The sequence below is a fragment of the Athene cunicularia genome (genome assembly GCF_003259725.1).
Source record: "Athene cunicularia isolate RWA chromosome 2 unlocalized genomic scaffold, athCun1 chr2_part1, whole genome shotgun sequence".
In the NCBI taxonomy this organism is placed as follows: Eukaryota; Metazoa; Chordata; class Aves; order Strigiformes; family Strigidae; genus Athene; species Athene cunicularia.
This window is the reverse complement of record NW_020799095.1, coordinates 46,983,783-47,000,795: the sequence shown is the minus strand read 5'-3', so window position 1 is coordinate 47,000,795 and position 17,013 is coordinate 46,983,783. Positions and strand designations below refer to the sequence as shown.

General features: G+C 39.6%; 1 protein-coding gene across 3 annotated transcripts in view; it reads left to right on the top strand.

Annotated features, from left to right (window-relative positions):
- The window catches only part of LOC113476396 (sodium channel protein type 5 subunit alpha-like), a 219,620-nt gene extending 206,001 nt beyond the window's left edge, over nucleotides 1-13,619 (top strand). For all 3 annotated transcript variants that reach the window (XM_026841936.1, XM_026841937.1, XM_026841935.1), the window contains 5 exons: nucleotides 6,229-6,282; nucleotides 7,832-7,969; nucleotides 8,708-8,812; nucleotides 9,286-9,556; nucleotides 11,335-13,619. In XM_026841936.1, the coding sequence (XP_026697737.1) occupies nucleotides 6,229-6,282; nucleotides 7,832-7,969; nucleotides 8,708-8,812; nucleotides 9,286-9,556; nucleotides 11,335-12,569 (1,803 nt within the window). In that variant the 3' untranslated portion in view covers nucleotides 12,570-13,619. The remainder of the gene's footprint in view (nucleotides 1-6,228; nucleotides 6,283-7,831; nucleotides 7,970-8,707; nucleotides 8,813-9,285; nucleotides 9,557-11,334) is intronic.
- The last annotated feature ends 3,394 nt before the right edge of the window (nucleotides 13,620-17,013 follow it).

The window sequence follows — 17,013 nt, the reverse complement described above, 5'->3', positions numbered from 1 at the left end:
CTTCTCCAGACTAAACACCCCCAGTTCCCTCAGCCGCTCCCCGTACGACCTGTGCTCCAGACCCTGCACCAGCTTCGTTGCCCTTCTCTGGACACGCTCGAGTCATTCAATGTCCTTTTTGTAGTGAGGGGCCCAAAACTGAACACAGGAATCGAGGGGCGGCCTCACCAGTGCCGAGTCCAGGGGTCAGATCCCTTCCCTGTCCCTGCTGGCCACACTATTGCTGACACAAGCCAGGATGCCATTGGCCTTCTTGGCCACCTGGACACACTGCTGGCTCCTGTTCAGCCGGCTGTCAATCACCCCCCCAGGTCCCTCTCTGACTGGCAGCTCTCCAGCCACTCCTCCCCAAGCCTGTAGCGCTGCTGGGGGTTGTTGTGGCCCAGGGGCAGCCCCCGGCATTTGGCCTTATGGAAACTCCTCCAGTTGGGCTCAGCCCATGGCTCCAGCCTGTCCAGGTCTCTCTGCAGAGCCTCCCTGCCCTCGAGCAGATCAACACTCCCACCCAACTTGGTGTCATCTGCAAACTGACTGAGGGTGCACTTGATCCCCAGTAAAAATCATCAGTAAAGATGTTAAACAGGAGTGACCCCAAAACCGAGCCCTGGGGAACACCACTCGTGACCGGCCACCAACTAGATTTAACTCCATTCACCACAACTCTCTGGGCCCGGCCATCCAGACAGTTTTTTACCCAACAAAGCGTGTGCCCATCCAAGCCACGAGCAGCCAGTTATTCCAGGAGAATGCTGTGGGAAATGGTGTCAAAGGCCTTACTGATGTCAAGGGAGACAACATCCACAGCCTTTCCCTCATCCAATAAACAGTTCACCCTGTTATAGAAGGAGATCAGGTTTGTCAAGCAGGACCTGCCTTTCATAAACCCAGGCTGACTGGGCCTGAGCATCTGATTGTCCCAAATGTGTTGTGTGATGGTACTCAGGATGAGCTGCTCCGTCAGCTTCCCAGGCACCAAAGTCAAGCTGACAGGCCTGTAATTTCTTGGATCATCCTTCCGACCCTTCTTATATATGGGCATCACAGTGGCCAATTTCCAATCTTTCAGGACCTCCCCAGTCAGCCAGGACTGCTGGTATATGATGGAAAGCAGGAATGGACACAACCACTTTTGGTTCTTTCCATGAAAAAGTTGAACTTGATGAGAGTAAAAGCTTTTATCTTCGGCATGTAATTATGATATTCAGCTCACCCATGCAGGGTAGATTAATTTTGAATGCCTTTAATTAGTTTTTCTGTTCTATATAGTGCTTTCTTTGTCTTTTATTTAAACATCTAATCTAGCTGAGTCAGATTTAAAACACTGTGCCTTACCTGAAACTTCTTATCTTCTCCATCACTGCATAACACATGCATACTTTGGTGAAAAAACTTCATCATAGTAGTAGATATTCCTTCCCCATTTCTTTTCTAAGACTCAGGCTTCAGCTTTCTGAAAATCTGTGTCTTTTCATAAATTAGCATTGCCTAAGGAGTATCCTGAAGCAGTCTCTTCTACTCTTTTGAAGTAGCAGTTCCTGGGTACTTAGCACTGGTGATACTAGTTGCATCCAGCCGGTAGGACTGCCTTCTGTTGGGATCATTGATGATGGAAGAAACAAACTGATCATAAGGTAGATCTCAGCGCATTTATGAAGGGATGGTCTGGTAGTGCTGTTTTCCAGCTGAAAATGTACTTGATTACTCTGCAGGTTTCTTTCAAACCTGTGATCCTGTATTGGGTAGCAGTTGCAGAAGTACAGAAGTGCCATAAAAGTAGAGTCTGTGCAGGTTGGACAAAGTGATTATGGCAGGAAATGAGGGAGCCCACAAACCTCGCTCAGCTGCTATGGCAGCTGCTGGCTCCTTCTTCTAGAAGGAAGGACAGGAGACAAATGCCATTAGGGGATTGATTTTAAGTTTCATCCTGTGCCTGGAGCTCTTATGTCTGCTGCTAACGACAGTCTTAGGCAATAAAGTGTAAAGATGACACCCACAGAGAAGGGGCCCAAACATCTGGATCCCCTTTGCCAGACTCTAGCTGAGGAGTGTTGGTTACAGGTGCTCCGTGCCAAATATCCTCCATATGGGGTAGCATTTCATGAACAAATCACCATAGGAATTGCAGGGGATCAGTTAACAGCTCAGATCTCCTAAAGAGACAGACACATCCATGCGTCTTTGGGCATGCTGAGACAGCATGTAGCAATGATGAGATAAGCATTTTGGTTACAAACCTACGGAACCCAAAGTATAAGCTTTTAGGTGGAACTTGTATTTTGACTGTTGACATTTTCAGCTGCTGCAACACACTCTTTAAGTAACTCTGAAGTTACCTTTGGATGACTGAATGTGTCTGAAAATCCAAATGGAAATACATAAAACAAATCTGTCTGCCTAATGTTCTGTCTTCACTTCTACAGCATCCTTGAAAGAAATGAGAAGTTGCTACTATGGAAACTTCAAGGCTTACTACTATCCAGAGACAAACTTTCTGACAATGTAGTTGAGAAACTTTCCCCAAATATCCTTCGCTTTTTTTTTTTCTACCTTGTTTAGGATCCATCATGTTGTTCTGAAGATGCCACTTTATAATTAATGAGTCTCAGAAAATATTCATGACAAGTGGTCAGTTGAGTTTCAAGATTCTCCAACTAACAAGTGGGCCATGTCACAACAGATTACGGAAAAAAAGGAGGTGGACTCTGCTCACTTTATAAGCAAGAGAAATGCCTCATTTATGGGGATGGAAAGATCTTTACTATCACAACTTTTTAATTTGCAAGAATGATGATTCAGTCTTCTGGGGATTTAATGCCCTTAAAACTCTAATCTAGTAGGAAAAAAAGTATTTCTGCAACCCTGTGCTTCATTAATACTTCTTCAATATTTCCAGAATTGCTTTGCAGATCACAGCACCTATGTTCTATAAATCTGTATTTGAGCTGAACAAAGAAATACCTTAAATTTCTGGTAGGAATTTTGTATTTTCCTTGCAGAATTCTTCCCTTCACATTATCACCTCCACATATTTTTTGGTAATGTATCTTGAAATGTCAATAATCTATTGAAGAACACCAAGAAAACAAGTCATCTCTCACTTAGCATCTGGCTTGCTTGGAAAAGTTCTCCTTAGACAGGAACAAACTTATATCCAATATACCCTACAACTCTTCATCACTCTGGAACTCCAGATAAGGAATGGGAAGATAACAGAATCACTTCTAGACCAGTACAGCCTTCAGGAACTGTAGAGTTAATGCTGCTCATGCCAGGTTTGAAGTCATGACTGAGCTCGTAAATCAGCTACAAAATGGTCATGAGACAGTGGCATGTGTCTAAAGTTACTGAGTTACACGATCTCTTGCACTTCTGTAAACTGTAATGCTAGATTTTTCTTTCACTGTGGATGCAAAATGTGCAAAAAATCTGTGTTTCAGAGCAAACCCTAAATGGGTGCACCAGGGTAGATTTTACCATATGTCCAAAGATCAGAAATAAATAGTATTTCCCTGAGAAATTACTGGTGGAAATTCAAGGGGAGCAGAGGCAGTGCCTTTGGAGCCTGCATAGCTCAGTACAGTGCAGACCTCTGGGGTTCTCTGGTGGGTCTAGTGCTCAGTGGTGACCGCCCCATCAATCCATCTTAATGCAAAATAAACATAAAATATATGTTCAGTATAAAAATGTTGCTATAATGAAATTAAGCGGACTGAAAAATTCAACAGAAAAGCCAACAGATAGTGGAGTTAGCATAGCAAACTTAAATACGTGTAGTTTGGCTGTACTGTTGGTGGCTCTGTTCTAGCTTTCAGCCAATAGTAATGCTTAAAGAAGCATTTCAGAAATGCAAAGACTGGTACTTCTGCTGTCAACAGCAGCCATTTTTATTGCACTATTGGAGTCCTTTTCTAGAAAAAAAAATAAAGCAACCAAACTCTCAGATTTAAGTCTTGTTTTATTCTAAGGCACCATTTGGTTATACAATAAATGGTTTGAGGATAGCAAGTGCGATCCCACCTATCCTCCTCTCTACTAATTTACTGGATTGCAGCTCTAACCACCAGTCAAATAACAAAATGTAATCCCATCCTGAGATGAGTTTATCAGTAGATAATCTCATCACATGACAGTTTCAGTAGAAAATTGTGTTTTTCTGGATAGCTTCCAGGCAGGATAATATCACAAACACTCCCATGAAGATTTTGTCACTTCTTTATCCAGAGTGCAAGTGGTTACTAATTCCAGATAAATAATTTCTTTCCCCAGTGTTATATTTCTTTCATTCTCAGTATCTTTTCCCCTTTGCAAATGAAGTGTCTAGGGAAGCTTTCCAGAACCCTGTGGATTTTTAATTCTCTTACTTCTGGACAACTGGGAAAAACAGAAAATCACAGTACTTCATTATCTTAATATTTATTTTTGTCAGATCACTTCATCATCTGTCATCACTACAAAGCCCTGTGCCTTGCAGTAGAGTCTCTTGTGTCTGTGGCACACATTGAGGGGTAAAATAGCTACTCAAGAGAAAAGATTTCCTCCCAAGTGGGAGAAAAGTACAAGCTAAGATCATATCATCTTCTGCTACAAGGAAAGGATTTCTTGTTTCATTTCATCCACCTTTCCTGAATGGCACTTTGAGCTGGAAGATGCACGTGAATGTAATGACACCAGAAAATTTTTCATCATATTAGAAACAGAACAGCAAAAAAGGAAAATATTAGAACAATTAAGGAGGATCAGCATGACAGGTTCAAATAATTATTTGTTTCAATAAAACTTCTAATAATTCCTGTAAACACTTTACATCTGAAGTGTTTTTTAACACACAATACCGTGGAATAGATTGTCCAAAGGGTTCTGATTTTTGGGGTTTAGTCTCTTTCAACCAGTAGATAAAAATTAATACAATCTTTCAAGCGTTATTTTATATATACTTTAATAAAAAATATGATTGACTTCTTGTACATTTTCCTTTGGCTCAGTACCATTCAGAGAGAAATGAGAAGGTAGTGTTACCTCCAGGATTTAATTTAATAACAGTATACGATGGAGCATTTCTAAAAGTGCTGGATGTACCTATCTCAACACAAAAGCCTGGGTTTCTCCTGGGAACCACTGCCCAAGTTCTTATTAATGTTATCTGGAATTGCGTGCCTACACACCAGGAGAAAATTCAGCCAAAGTGTCAGTAGTATGCAAAAAAATATGGGGTATGGTTCCTTCATGCATGCTAGTGTAAATCTGATTAAATGAATAAATATAAAACTGCCTTATTATCTGCTCACACTGATTTTAAATCTAGGGTAGGTCTAATGGGTCAAAAGTCAAATGAGAAACAACCCCAGAGAACTAATATAAAGGCAATGTGACTTAGGCCAGAGTCTGACCTAATGCCAGGCATGTTTAGCATCAGGCTGCATCTAATGAGGGGCATATATTGATAGCAAAGAGTCATGGTTTTGCTATAGAATAGTAAAAAACATTTCTATGTGTTTCTCCTAGGAGTGTTATTGCCTTTTCTCCATTGCAGGTTCCACTAAGTGACACTGACTTCTGCAGAATCCTTTGTTTAAACAAACAAAAAAAAATTAAAAATGCTAATTTAAAAAAAAAAAAATCTGAACAGTAAAGCAAATTGAGATTCCAGGCCCAAGCTCACAGCAGGTGTTGATTGCCTCTGCTCCTTTCAAGTCAGCTGTGATTTATGCAACTCCCTGGGCTTTAACACTGCCTTGATTTACTCTATTTTAAAAGGGGAAAGAATCCAAGTTTCAGTTGGATCCTACAGTGTAGTCACTGACCATCAGTCTGAACAAGCAATGTGGATGGGACCCATCTCATCTGCTCCAAGGCTTATGCAGAACAGCACTCTGGGTTGTCCTTGTATCCATATCTCCTCATGACTTGAATTTCTTAAGGTCAAACCTTCCAGAGACTTAATTTTGATGTTTTCTCTCCTTTCTATAATCCCTTTACAAAACTCTGTTTTAACCCAAAAAGTGCAGAAACTCAGAAAACATGAGTGAGAGAATCCAGGAGAAAACCATGTTAAATATCTCAATGAACATAAATTCATGGATATATACTGCTTTAAAGGAGAGGCAATTAGTTAACTGTGAGGAACGTGCTCAACATTGCATTTTGACAACTCATCACAGAGATGATATCATCATTTCAAGATATACTTATTCAACATGCTGAATTATGTAATTTGTGGGTTCTTTTCAGGCAACATTTAAAGGTTGGATGGATATTATGTATGCAGCAGTGGATTCACGAGAGGTAGGTCACTGCAAGGAAATGAAACATTTTGTTTTCTATTGACGTTTTCAGCATTCATGGCGTTTAACAACAACAAAATATATGCAGGTTGCCAGTCCCTTACTCTGGTTGAGACAGTTGCAGACCTTTATTTTTTGCAGCTGCTAGCGAAGCATCATGACCCTGAGATAAAAACAATGTAGCCCTCAATTCTACACAACTGGTTTATCTATTCATACTGCAGAATTCCCAGCACAGAGAGGCACCTCCAGGGTGAGATTGAGTCAACCAAAAACCTAAATGGTCCTCTCTGTTTCTTCCACTCTCCCTATTGATTGCCATATTTTCCAAGGGTCTGACTTCTGACAAGATAATTTCTTTCAAAACGCTCGATTTAAATTACATTCCCCATGACCCACATACTCAACAATCCCTATATCTCCACCCTGAGCAAGGTTTTTCTCTGCAATCAGCAGCTCCGCCCAAGGTGGGTGGAGTAGCTTCTGGCAGCGAAAGAGGCTGCTGTGAGCTTCCAGCTCTGGCTTGAGATGTGCTGGGCACTGCCCAGTTCTTACCTGCATCCCGTTCAGCTTTCAATTTCTTCAAGGAAAAAAAAAAAAAAACCAAAAAAAAAAACCCCATCAAATGCAGTTTATTTTTTTTATTGAATGACCTGTCCCTTCTGTCCTTTCCCTCTTTTCAAAATATGAAAACAACAAAATTTTACTTACTGTTAATTTTTGAGGTAGCTATCTGGTACTGGGAATTTGACAGGCTGAATTAAGTAACAGGGAGTCGAGCCCTAAATGGAGGAATAAGGGATGGAAAAACCTCATGGCATCATAATGGCAGAGAAGTGCCTTTGCATAACATAGCTCATGATGTTGATTTATTTTTATACTACATGTACATGTGTGTGTATTCTCCCTTCTGCTGAATGAAACGCATGGGTTACACATGAGAAAATATGGCATTTAGGGAAATGCAAGCTTCTGACATCTAGGTTAGATACCTGGAGCTGGTGGGGCAAATCTGAGCATTTCTGCTGAACGTGGTACATGCTTTGCCAAATGTGGTACATATGATTTGAGGCTATTGAACTGCATGGCTCAGTTTTTTAGCAAGAGATGTTATTAATTTCCACCCTTCATAAAAGAAAAATTGTTCTTCTAAATACAGTGTTTTTCAGTAGCATTTAATTAAACTGCTTTTGCTTTTTACAAGTACCATTAGTTCATATGAGATTAGGGATAACCTGAAAAAATTATTCTTTTTCCCTTTTGTGTACAGACTGAGAATATTTTATGAGATTTATTCTGAAGCTGCACTTTCTGGAACAGTGTGATTGCTGTGACAGTGTTGTGAAACATAGCTTAAATGACTGTGGCATCGCAGATGCCAGTAGTAAGCTTCAGAGACCAAGGAGCAACTGACTCTGCTAGTGGGAGTTACACTATTTTTCCCACTTCACAATCTTTATTTCCAGTGGACAGCTTTCTTTTAACTGCATTAATATTTTGTTATGTGCAGAGATAGCGTCATTTTCACATTTTGCCTTTTCCCTTTGCAGTGTGAGGAGCAGCCTGAATGGGAATGTAATTTATACATGTACCTGTATTTTGTGATTTTCATCATCTTCGGGTCTTTCTTCACATTGAACCTCTTCATAGGTGTCATCATTGACAATTTTAACCAACAAAAGAAAAAGATAAGTAGTGCATATGCTACACATCAACTTGTGATTGCTGCAGAGACCGGGGCAAGGGATAGATTTATAAGCAGTGCCTTTGCCACATTAGCCTCAAGATGAACATCAACAGAACAGCTGCAGAAACCACCTCACAGGAATTTCACAAAAGCTTAGTTGTAGCAGCCCCTAACATCCCCATAGGATGAGCATCCTGAAAATATAGGCTGGGAGGGTTATATTCCCCACAGAAAGCAGTGAAGCAGCTCCACGCAGATGGGATCTCTGCACAAGCTCTGCCAGAGGGTCACAGACCACCCTGGTGTCCCATGCACAAACACCACTGTCCTTCAGAGCAGTGCAACCTGTTCTCCTCGACCCATCACCTCCCTGCCTCAAGGTGCAGGGTCAGGGAGGAGCAGCCTGAGCTGAGACCTGTGTTTCTCACTGCTTTGTAGGCTCTAAACAAAGGGCTGACATTCTTGTATTTTCCCCTCTCATCCTGAACCTACCTCTAGTGTAGACAGACTCTGAGCCTTTCTCCTCCTGGGTGCCTGCACTGCTTTGTGTCTCCTGCCCTTTGCCTCCATGTGATAAGCAGCTCCTCGCACTGCATCTCATCAAGACCTTCATAGATATTTTGATGAAAGCTACATGAAAAGGGAAATAAGAAAATAGAAGAGCATGCAGCCCTGAACTCTAGAGGGTGGCAGTGGAACTCTTCTAATCAAAAGTAATAGTTTTGTTCTCACCCTATACTTAGGTGGCCAGGACATCTTTATGACAGAAGAACAGAAGAAGTATTATAATGCAATGAAAAAGCTGGGATCTAAGAAACCTCAAAAGCCAATCCCAAGGCCACTGGTAAGCAAGGCATGATTCATCTGAACTTTGTGTAATAACTGAATATTTATTTAATAGAATAAATGCAATTCAACTTCCCAGTATAGGAGGGGTGATCACTCTCAGATGAGAGACACTCAGCATTTACATGTTTTGATTTTGGACGGTATTTGCAAGTCCAGTGACCTCTGGTACAGAATTCCTATTGTTCTGTGATATTGACTAGAAGTCAAATTTACACATATAATTTGCATATGCCAGTGGCCATATGCATGTTTTGAATGAATTCATGGTCCCAGTCCAGGGTCTTTTTTCAGTAGTTTCAAGAAACATTAAGAATAAATGGGCTTGAAAACTCTATCGTTTGTCATCATCATTAGGTTTATGAAGTTCCGATCAGAAGCAGTATATATTTGTCTCTCTGATCAATCAGGAGACAATGATGTCATCATTTTGACATGGTTCAAATTTCCTCACTAAATCTTTTCCTCCAGAACAAATACCAAGGTTTTATTTTTGATGTGGTCTCAAAACAAGCCTTTGATGTCTCCATCATGATTCTCATCTGCCTTAACATGGTTACCATGATGGTGGAAACGGATGACCAAAGTCAAGAAAAAGTGAACATCCTCTATAAAATCAACATGCTTTTTGTTGCCATCTTCACTGGGGAGTGCATCATCAAAATGCTGGCTCTGCGACATTACTACTTCACCAATGGCTGGAACATATTTGACTTTGTCGTCGTGATCCTGTCTATTGTCGGTAGGTGAACCTGGATTTTCACTCAAACTCCAAAATTAAAAAGGCAGACATAAAATTAATTAGACATAGTTAAAGGCTTCATGCAATACTGTACACTTTCAACTCAGAGAATTGGATCCTAAGCATATTTTTTAGTATGTAATTATAATATAACATAACACTGCCTAACAATAACTTGTGTGATCAGCAAAATGATGAGGTTTATCATACCACAGTATTGGTTTCAATGTACATTTAATGCTTCATGGTGATAAAACATGGTCCAGAACTGACACCATACACTTAACCCCAGTTCTGCATAACAGCCAAAGGCAGAGAAGTAAAAAAGCCCCATGAAAAGGGGCACATGTGGTTGCTATTGTTTTGCTATTTACTTTTTATTAGAATAGTATGAAAAGTCCTTCAGGGCAGATTTGGGCAGTGATTCTGGCTGTTCTCAGCCCTGTTGTCACTAGAGCTCCACACCTTCATATATCCAAGGAATGAAACAGAAAGACACAGTTTTACTGTTAATTTGTGCCTTTTGCTGTTCTGCAGCCCCAACCAGCAGTATGTTAGGTGCTACAGAAGTGCAGGTCAAATGTGAATCTGAAATCCTGCCAAGAGTTTTCATTAATTTGGAAATACAGTAGGAACTGGAAGATGAACAACTGATCCAGTGAGCAGAAGGAACTCAGAAATCTCTCTCTTCCCAAATAGTTTTCATTTTGAAGGAAGGAATAGGTGAATGAAAAAGTGTCATGTTAGGAAAACAGAGACATCTTCTCTTTGACTGATGCTTCTGTTGCTCTAAATTCTCTCTGGAGGGAGAGAATTTTCTCCCCTCATCAGGGAACCTGCAGGATCCCTATGCAGGAGATTGCTGGTGGCCAGAGAGCAGCCTGTGCTTTGGAGGCCTTGGACTACCTGGATTTCACAGATTTGGGTCACCCAGAGAAGATCACTACCACACAGCTGTCATCAGAGCCTTCATGTTGGATGCTTTGGATATGACCATAGCAGCCAGTTAAACAGAGCTGTCACACTGGTCATAGTGCTGCCCCATGATCAACCAGGTCATTTCAGTGTCAGGGGACTTGGGCCATGCCAGTGAGCCCTCTCCCCAGCTGGGCTGGGAGACATGAACTCAGCATGGCTCAGTGCAGCTGGGGACTGTTGGCATTAGACAGTCTGGACCAAGATACTCTGCAGGAAGAGTTTAGCTACAGGGATGCAAGCTCATTTCCTTGCTAGCACAATCTAAACCCTTGGTTCCCTCCCAGCCCATCAGGGAAACTGGAGAAATTAATAAGCAAACAACCAACCAAGCACTTTTCCAGTAGAAACTTGCACTGTTCTGGTGATGGCTCAGAAAACCGGGCCCAGCACACCAGCATTTCAGTGCTGACTTGCTAATATTTTACAGACAAAAATATTGTCATATCAGAAAAATTCTGACCAGCTGTACTCAGGACAAATTTCTCAGGTGGGTCATGGCTAGAAGCTGCAGATATCTGTGTCCTATCTGAGTTAATCCTAGTTTCTCATTCCCAATAGACAAGGTTTCCCTTAATAAAACTGCTGCTGTCATTGACACCTGTGCTCATAGTCTCAGCAAAGTTTGCATGGATTAAATGGGCATGAAAACACTAACAACAATGTCATTCCCTTTATCATGAATCTTCCAATTTGGGGAACTTTTAATTGATTTTGTCCGTAATCCTGATTCATTGCTTTCAAGGGAAGCCTGGGATTATTTCCCATGTACTAACTCGCTGTTTGTCTCTCTTCTTTTCAAGGCACCGTGCTCTCTGACATCATCCAGAAATATTTCTTCTCTCCCACACTCTTCAGAGTCATTCGTTTGGCTCGGATTGGCCGGATCCTAAGACTCATCCGGGGAGCCAAAGGAATTCGAACTCTCCTGTTTGCCTTAATGATGTCCCTACCTGCTCTGTTCAACATTGGTCTCTTGCTTTTTCTGGTCATGTTCATTTATGCCATTTTTGGCATGGCTAACTTTGCCTATGTTAAGAAGGAGCATGGGATTGATGACATGTTCAACTTCCAAACCTTTGCTAACAGCATGCTCTGTCTCTTCCAAATCACAACATCAGCTGGCTGGGATGGTCTTCTTAATCCTATTTTAAACACCGGACCACCGTATTGCGACCCAAACCTTCCAAATGCAAATGGTTCAAAGGGAGACTGTGGAAGCCCTGCCGTAGGGATTTTATTCTTTGTTACTTATATCATTATATCATTTCTCATTGTTGTAAACATGTATATAGCAATTATTTTAGAGAACTTCAGTGTAGCCACTGAGGAAAGTACAGAGCCTCTAAGCGAGGATGATTTTGATATGTTCTATGAAATCTGGGAGAAGTTTGACCCTGAAGCCACTCAGTTTATTGAGTATTCTGCACTTTCAGACTTTGCAGACGCGCTGTCAGAACCTTTGCGCATAGCAAAACCAAACAAAATCAAACTCATAGCAATGGACCTGCCCATGGTCAGTGGAGATAGGATCCATTGCTTGGATATTTTGTTTGCTTTTACAAAAAGGGTGCTAGGAGAATCTGGAGAGATGGATGCCCTTAAAATACAGATGGAGGAAAAGTTCATGGCAGCGAATCCATCTAAGATCTCTTATGAACCAATTACAACAACTCTCAGAAGGAAACAAGAAGAAGTCTCTGCCATCATCATCCAGCGGGCCTACAGGAGACATTTGTTTCGACGCTCCATGAAGCAGGCATCTTACTTGTACCGGCACAGAAATTTTGACAGCAGCATCCTTGAGGACGATGCACCAGAGAAGGAGGGTCTTATTGCATTCATGATGAACGAAAACTACGGCAGGCCAATAGACAAATCAGAAACTCTGTCCTCCACGTCTTTCCCTCCATCCTACGATAGCGTCACCAGAGGTACAAGTGATAATCTCCAGTTGAAGATGACGGACTCGAGCAAAAGCGATGAGGCTATAGATTGTCTTCTCTCACCGGACAAGGATAAAGAATCAATTGTTTAAACGTTTGTTTAGAATGCTTTAAAATATTGTTTACAGAATGTAATGCTGTAACTACACAACAATTGAAGCAGCCTTCTTATTAAAAATTAGTTGCAAAAGAAACAGTGGAGTTTTTACCCTTAACTACAGGAGTCTAATAAGTCATATAACCTTTGACCCTGCTCTTTTTGACTTGGCTCAATATTTATATTTATATATGCACAGGAAGAATCTTTGCAGGGTCATAGCTGTTATATCAATGGTGTGAATAAGAGTATGCTAGACTGTAAAACAGTAAACAGTGTATATCTATCCACAGATAAAGCCTGGCTGTATACATTCTTTTAAGGTCTTACTCATATTAGTGTGTCTACTTATGGCAATGTATGACCTTGCATTCTAAAAAGAAAAAAAAAAAAAATCACAGCTGCTGTAGCAAAATGTAACACTTACTGTATATGTTGTGAATGGTCTTTCATAAATTTATTATATTTGATATTTTTTTACTTAAAAAAAGTCTCTTTTTCCATGGAGATTAATGATCCTTACACTCTTCGTGATGAAGTCTGAGTCAAGGTAATAGGAACTTGCAGGACCCCCACTGTTTGAAGAGGAAAGCTATCAAATTAGTAATATTTTAACTGTTTATTACACTAAGCCCTCCCTCTTGGAACTTGCAACTGCAAGTCAGCAGAAATACAAAATAAAAACAGAGAAGAAAACTATGTCAAAATAATGTGAGAAATGGCTTGTTCTATCCTTCAGGAAACTAGACAGTAATGGATTCTGTTTGTAAAACTGTTAATAAAAGCACTAATTTTTTAGTATGTTTCAAGAATCTGCTTTGAATACTGCAGTCAAACTCACCATAGAAGTAGTGCATCACGTTTGTGTGTAGTGCTCTGAAGCACCATCTATACTGGCAATGGTTTTGTTAAGGTAGTGGGGTAGGTTACGTTTTCCCCAGGAACACTGAGCTAAGCAGCCTTACTGGAAACTCTGTGCATCAATATTACTCAAAAAATGCTACTACTACTGCTGCTGCTGCTGCTGCTGCTACTACTACTACTACTACTACTACTACTACTACTACTACTACTACTACTAGAAACAACAACAGCCCGTTGGACCATGCAGAATAGCTGCGACAGTGTGATCAAGGAAGTGGGAGGGGAATTGCCTCTGGATCTGTATGTAAATTTTGAGGATTTGAATCCTTTCTACTCAGTGTCCATCTTTCATTTTCTCAGATGGTACAGTTAGATTACTGGTGAAGGACAAGAAATACGGGAACCAATAATAAGAATCTACTAGAAAATAGATATATCCTCATTCCTGTAGGCAAAGTAATATTTACAGTTGGCGTGTCCGTCAGCTTCAGGCCAAAGAAATGACAACGAGGTGAAAGATGGATGTGTGGCTGTAGGAAAGTATTAGAGATTTTACGTGCTAATATAGATTATTATTTATTATTAAACTTTCAGCCTTGATAGAATCTGAAAAAGTGTTTATAGAATATAGAGACAAGTCCATCATTACAGACAAGTTGTTTCTTTTTCACCTTCAGACTGATTGTAGTTGGGTTTGGTTGGACTTCATGGAAAATCCTGAGATTTCTGTAATGAGCCATTGCACTTTAAGGAAGAGTAATTGTGCTCTTCACCTTGGAGAAGCAAAAATATCAGGAATGTATTTAAGGTCTATTGTCATTGACATTTAGTTATATCCCAGGTTGTAAAGGAGTCCGAATACATAGGGTTGGCAACAAGAATTAAAGCAACATGTTACAATCAGGTTTATCTATGGCCATTGTTATCTGTCCTCTAAACAAGTCAGAATATGTAAAGGAACATGTCAAAAGGATGACGATGTATCTATGTGAATATGGGCTAATATATTCTCTCCATTCATTGAGAGGTGTCTCAGGCATTCACTTGAGAGTGGTCTATCAGTTAATTCAGAGGATTTACCATCAGGATTCCTGGGGTCTATTCCTGATTCTTACTACATGAGTTTTAGGCAAATAATTTAACCTATCTGTGCCTCAGTTTACCCATCTGTAAAATGGGGATAATAATACTTACCTACCTCACAGGGGTGTTGTAAGACTTTCTGGTTGCAAAGTGCTATAAGGGAATGAAACGTACTATATAAGTATTATTATAATCACCCTCTCTTGCCCTTTTAACCCCATGTCTACGGTATATAACATAGGGCTGTTGCTCGGGCATTTTATTGCCTTTAAATCTTGTATGTAATTAGATTCTAATTTAAGGGAACTACTTGTTGTTCCTTAAAGTGAAAACATCTCTTTATTCTTTCCTCCCTCCCCACCCTTGGCTTCTCCAAAAAAACAAAAACTGCTCAAGGCTTCTCGAGTTAGAGAAACTTTATACAGTTCCTTGTGTATTTATGCTGTAATGTTGTTCTGACTGTACATACATATCACTCAGAGTATGCGATTTTTATATTTATATGCACATATATATATATATACACACATACATAAATCTATACATAAATATGTATCATCTCATGAGTTTATAGAGTGGCTGACATTCAGAGGACATGACTTACTGATTAAAATGTTTTCTTCTCAGTGGGATTTATTGATCATTATCAATGAGCTGTTGTCTATAATGAAACTGTTTAATTAGAAAATAATACATCCATTACTTGCTTAACAAGCATTTATTGGCTGACAACAGATAAAATTATTTTCCTTTCAAAGTTTTAGAATAAAAAAGAGGGGAAAATACTAAGAAAAAGAAGCATCTCTTATGTGATTTTCTCACATACAATATAAACTGTTCAAAACCCAAAGAAAAAGCCAGCCTGCACTCAGCAGTGCAGCGTTGCTCATGCTGGTTTAAAAATATTTTAATTATTTGAAACTTATATTAGAAAATTTTCAACTGATATTCTTATTAAGAGTTAGGCCCAGTAATGAGCAGATTGTAATAGGATGATTATATTAGAGAGAGCTCTTCCTCTGGTCACTTCACCTTTGCATTGAACATTTTATTGTCATTGCTGTGAGACCCTCTAGTACTGATTCAATTACAAGTTGTTCTGTCTTCTTACCCAAAACCTTTAAAAAAAAAAACATAGTGCAAAAATTCTGAAAGAGGGTCTTAACTATAGATGTTTACACTGCAACTTTCTAAAACTGAATTGTAAATTACTTTCAAAACCTTTGTATCTGGAAGGTTGGTTTTCTATTGGGTTTTCTATTGTTTTGTGGAACATTTCTTTAGAGCTGAAGAGGGAATGGTATCTTTGTATGGTATGCAGAAGTCCCCTCAAAAACTTCTAATAACCTCACTTGCAGATCTTTATTAATGGAGATGCCGGTCCGAATCTAGCAATCATACAACCTCCCGGTGCAGTGATTTAGTTAACAACACTAAGTCAATAGTTGGCCCACACTGTCAATGAGCATAGTGAGTGCTACCATTTTTTCTGTTGATTTCTTCAATAAAGGCTACCACATGGATCACCCAAGCTACAAAAAGAGCAAGGAAAATATCAGCCAATATCATAGGACATATTAAGTTGTTTGTACCTGAAAAAAATCGAGTTTATTATGTTTCTTTATTAAATAAATAAGGATAACAAATACTTCCCGTGTCTTTTTTATTTTGTTTTGTTATTTTATCAACATTTATGTTATAATTTCTCTGACTTTTTTCAGCACGTTTGTTTGGGAAATGCATGGTGACTTTTCTTAGAAGTTTGTCAATGAAAAACCCTCCAGTTCATCTTGCATTTTAAAACTAACTACAGGGCATTAAAGGCTTGAGCCAAAGCTTGTTGAAATTGATGAAGAATTTATGGGTACTTCAGATGAATTTGAAGTAGACCCAAAAACTTCTCTTCAAAGAGAGTAATTTATAGGATGAGCCCAGCATTAATATTTCAACCTATCCTGCCTGGCAGAATTAGGTGGAAGAGGAAGGGGTTTACTGGAAACATGGAAGCCACCTAGAGATTAAAAAAAATACATACATGAGATTTTCTTAATGGTAATATGGACATCTTTCCAGTTTAATTACATTTATTTGCATTTTGGTTATTATTATATTAGTTATCTGTTAAAATTTGTATTAAACAAAGAATAACATCGTTCTCAACACATGCATGCCTTAATCCTGGAAGGACCTTAAGAAGGGACATGGATGACCCTTAGCTGTTATCAGCACTGATTGAATAAGCCTTATCTTCACCCAGGCTAGCACCAATTTGGTTACCCTGTTTCAGTGTTCTGATTTCTATTTAAATGTGGCATATTCCTAATCATATTAAAATACAATAAAATTGAGCTGATTTAAACAGCAATGAAAAAGTCCACTCAGTCCTTTGAATTAGTTTAATTATTAAATTGGTTTATGAAATTATTTTAATAAATGGTCTAGTAGAAGGTGTCCTTGCCCATGTGAGGGAAGGTTGGAACTAGAAGATCTTT